Source organism: Triticum aestivum, chromosome 5B, assembly GCF_018294505.1.
Source record: "Triticum aestivum cultivar Chinese Spring chromosome 5B, IWGSC CS RefSeq v2.1, whole genome shotgun sequence".
In the NCBI taxonomy this organism is placed as follows: Eukaryota; Viridiplantae; Streptophyta; class Magnoliopsida; order Poales; family Poaceae; genus Triticum; species Triticum aestivum.
The window spans coordinates 333,561,835-333,565,956 of NC_057807.1; the positions used below are offsets into that span (position 1 = coordinate 333,561,835).

The 4,122-nt window shown below is 50.3% G+C and overlaps 1 protein-coding gene across 1 annotated transcript; it reads left to right on the top strand.

The window, feature by feature from the left end:
- Window positions 1-1,250: 1,250 nt before the first annotated feature.
- LOC123111715 (uncharacterized) lies at window positions 1,251-3,763 on the top strand. The gene is made up of 3 exons (XM_044532563.1): window positions 1,251-1,912; window positions 1,991-2,914; window positions 3,040-3,763. The coding sequence occupies exons 1-3, from the start codon at window positions 1,880-1,882 to the stop codon at window positions 3,565-3,567; spliced, it is 1,485 nt and encodes a 494-aa protein (XP_044388498.1). The 5' UTR covers window positions 1,251-1,879; the 3' UTR covers window positions 3,568-3,763.
- The last annotated feature ends 359 nt before the right edge of the window (window positions 3,764-4,122 follow it).

Consider the following 4,122-nt stretch of genomic DNA (forward strand, 5'->3'; position numbering starts at 1 on the left):
CTCTATCTCGGTCACCTCCTCCTCATCTTCCCCTTCCTCCTCCTCAGCACCCTCTTCCTCCAAGTCATCACCAAACCCAAAGGGTTTGAGAGGAGCAGCCCCGAGGTCCACCTCCGTGCCTTGGAGAAGTCCCATGAACGACGTCATCGTTGTGGGCATACCGTCGAGCACCTCATGCACGACGGGCAGAGGGTCGGCGATTGGGGGCGCGGGTGCGATCTTCTTCCGGGAGGTGGTCCTCTTCACGACCGGGGTCCCTCCCGCGGCGAGCTTGGCGACCGTAGCACCCTTCGGCCCAACCGACGACGTCTTCCGATGACGCTTGGTGGTGGGCGGCTGCGGCGGGGCGAGTTCGGGCGGGGCGAGGGAGGAGGCGGGGGCCAGGGCGACTGTGGGCTGCGGAGGGACGACATGCTGGCCAGCACGCCGCCGCTTGGCGCCGAGGACGTGGGTGGCGGCGACCACCGACGTGACCTGTGCCTGGCTCGGGACGGGCGGCTGCTGGGCCGACGCGGGCGCCGCGGAGGCGACGATTGGGGGCGGGGCAAGGGAGGAGGCGGGCGGCGGCTCCATGGCGCGCGGCGGGCGGCGGCTGCGAGCTTGGCGGGCGGCGGGAGAAAAGGATGGGGCTGATTCCCCCCCCCCCCCCCCCCCCGCTTTCAGAGCGGAGGAATAGAGGTTGGGGTTGTTTCCCCTTTCCAGCCCTCACTTTTAGAGGCTGGGAGAGCGACCCGGGCTCCAACCCTTAAAATTGTTTACGGGTTTAGGGGCTCTAGTCTTTGCGTTTTTTTTTCAACCCGTAAAAAAGCGGTTATTTTTTAGGTTTGAGGGTACTACTAGTGATGCTCTAACCGAGAGACTGAGCCGGCATATCATCTTGAGATTTACGAAGCAACCGCAGGCGCCTCGTCGTCGATGGGAACGTCTCCTCCCACTGAAAGCGCAGCGCCGAAAATCCTGAAATAAATCCAGGAATAATGCGAGCACGAGGACTTGAACCCTGGTGGGTTGGGGATACCACTGTCCACCTAACCATCTCAACCACAGGTTGATTCGCCGCACAAATAAGATTTTGCCTGTCACATATATGACACTTATCAGGGTTCAAAAGAACCTTCATTTTTATTTTATTTTTAGTTGTGGAAACTCCATTTTCTTTGTTTTGACAAAAGAATAAATTCAGATGCTATTCTTCAGGCTGGGCCGAAGATAAATGGCCCGGAACGCTTATATATGAGGTTCAGGCAACTGCCCAAACGCGCGTACGATGTGGTAGCATAAGAGGAACCCTAGCCGGTCCTGCGGACCCTTCCTCCCCGGCCGCCGCCATCCCCTGCGGCAACGCCCCCTCCCTTCTCCGCCGCCTGCCACCACCAACCCTGCTGGCCGCAATCGCTCTTCGTGTCGTAACCACCCTCCGCTGCCTGTGCTATTATGCCTGGCGGCGTTTTGGGTGAAATAATCTCAAGGGAGCCGGAGGCGGAAGAAGAGTCAATTTCCTTCTGCAGTCCAGACAGAAAGGAGATCGATTTCGGTTTGTGCGGCAAGCGCAGCCCAAAAGGATTAATTTTTATTCGGAGTCTGTCCGTTGAGAAGTTGTAATCAGGGCCCTCCTCCCTTTCCTGTAATAATCTCCCTTTTGGAGGAGAGCCGGCCTCAGTAATAAATAGAGGATTGGGAGGAGTAGGAGGGGCCGTGCATCGATGGAATATAAGTTGGCGTCCCCTATTTATTTTTCGCCGACATCGTTGTTGTGCCGGCCAAAAAATTAATATATAGGAGTAAGAGGGGTTGTCACAGACATCAATAAGGCCAGTTTTTGATCCGATCAGGGCAGGCGTTCCGACTTCAGTAAGGCCAGTTTTTCATCCGATCAGCCATGAAGAATAAAAATGGTCGTCGCAGACGCAATGTAAGTTTTAATTCTTTTGTGCCTGGTGTTTGTCCTCAAAAGGCTGATTATTTGTTGTTCCACCTAAATGCAATGCAGAAAGCAGCTCGCAAGGAAGCTAGTGCTGGCAATGGAGAAGGAGACAGGCTTAGCAAGCTGCCCAATGACCTACTGCTCAACATTCTTGAGAGGGTGGACACGCTTGATGCAATAAGGGTCTGCGTCCTGTCCAAGCAAATGCTTAAGCTACCCACCATGCTCTCGCAGTTCTTCCTAAGTTTTGATTCCATTCCAGCTTACCATGATAAAGCTCGTGTTTCCAGCCTCAGCCTGAGTGACGTGTTTCGAACCAACAGTGCTGTGGCTCATGTTACAGATAACATCTTGACCACAAGGAGCCCGGAGATCACCATCAGCAAACTCAAAATCAGATTTATCTTGATGCAACCTGACTCTCTCACTATTGGCAAATCTGTGGCCAGCGCCATGGCAACACAGAAGGTTGACGCTGCTGAGTTTGAGATTGTAACAGAGAAGCCTTATAAGATCTGCTCTTCCGCCGATCTCCTCCACCATGGGAAGCAGTTCAATGATTTTGTTTGTGCTTGTCCAAATGCATTTGCTGGCCTTAGGCGCCTGTGGCTGCGCAATATGAGGTTTGGTGCACTGGACATTCCCAACATCCTCACCACATGCAAGCTCTTGGAGTCTTTGCGTTTAACCCATTGCGACTCAGGGATCCATTCTGTGCTGCAAGTAGAGCATGCTCAACTTGTTGAGCTCTTGGTTGATTATGGGCAGTTTGAGAGAGTTGAGCTGATATGTCTACCAAAACTCAAACATGTGGCCTATACTAATTGGTCCTCTTGTGAAGATCCCATGTATTTTGGTTTTGTGCCACAGCTTTCAAAGCTGAGCCTTACTAAAATTGGCGTCCGTTCAGAAAAGAATATTGAGTTAAGTCAGCTACTTGCTAATGTTCCTTCCATAAGCGAACTACATCTGGATTTTAGAAGTGAAAAGGTATGCATTTGTCATTTGAATCATCCCTGTCCTTTGCCCTTATGTATGACGTATATGTAACAATAGTAACTTGCGTCTTCCCCACAACTTGCACTGAGTTTTAAATTGTTTTTTTTCTATCCCAGATTTGGATTATCCCAGAATGCCCGAAACTGCTTGCGCCTGTGCTCAGCAAACTACAGCATGTGAATCTGGACCATCTTCCTGAAGGATGTGATTTAGCTTGGACAATGTTTATCCTTGAAGCTGCTCCCTCCCTAAAAGAGCTGTGCATCACAGTATGGGATCATTGGTGCATAATTTTCACTGACAAAGAGTTCCGGAAGGAAAATGGTTTCTGCAATAAGGCAGACGTGAAGTGGAAGCCATATGCCCCTAATTTCAAGCACAAGAATCTGGTTAAGCTCACCATCTACGGCTTCCAGCCTGATGACAACTTTGTGCGATATATCAGGTGTGTCGTGGAAGCTGCGGTTAATGTGGCAGAGATATCTCTGTACGACAGAGTGGTGTGTGGGCGCTGTGGTGACTTGGATCCTGAGATCAAGGACAAGGTTTGTCCATCAAGATATCCATGGACTGCTGAGGAGAGGACACAGGCAACTGAGGATTTGGGTTTGCCTTCGCGTGCTGCGGTTCACTTCCGTTCCTAATTGAAATATGATTTGCATGATATTCTTATGTTATTTACTTTGCAAATCATCTGTCCTATATCTTTTAGTTTGAAGGAATTACTGAACTTCATAATTCTGTAGCTACCAAGCCTGTACTCTTTCTTTCCCTTCAATTCAAGCTTGTAACATTGCCCAATGCTTGATGCGTTGGAGTATATTTGATGTGTCCACTTCATCTTGAGGCTGTCCATTGCATTAAAATTTGATACTATAGATTTCATCTTACAGGAGGAAAAATATGCTTAATTTGTGGGATAATTACATTGCGACTCATTGCTTGATCCCTGTGGTGCTGCATTTAGTACTGTACACCTGTAGTAATTAATCTATGGCTTAACTTGCTGAACATGCATTACTTCCATCCCTTTCTGAACATGTTCCCCAAGGTAATGTGGCGAGAGACCACAGGGACAGTGATTTGGTGTCCAGGAAGTTGGAGAGGAGGTTGTATGGAGGTAGGAGGCAATACCCATCCTGCATCACTGAAGCCTCCCAGCGGCAGCGCTTGCTGCATTGCCTCCTATGGGCGGCGCT

Coding starts and splice junctions, on each gene's coding strand:
- LOC123111715 (XM_044532563.1), top strand. CDS start 1,880: ATGAAGAATAAAAATGGTCGTCGCAGACGCAAT. Junction 1,913..1,990: donor ATGGTCGTCGCAGACGCAAT/GTAAGTTTTAAT, acceptor AATGCAATGCAG/AAAGCAGCTCGCAAGGAAGC. Junction 2,915..3,039: donor TGGATTTTAGAAGTGAAAAG/GTATGCATTTGT, acceptor TTTCTATCCCAG/ATTTGGATTATCCCAGAATG.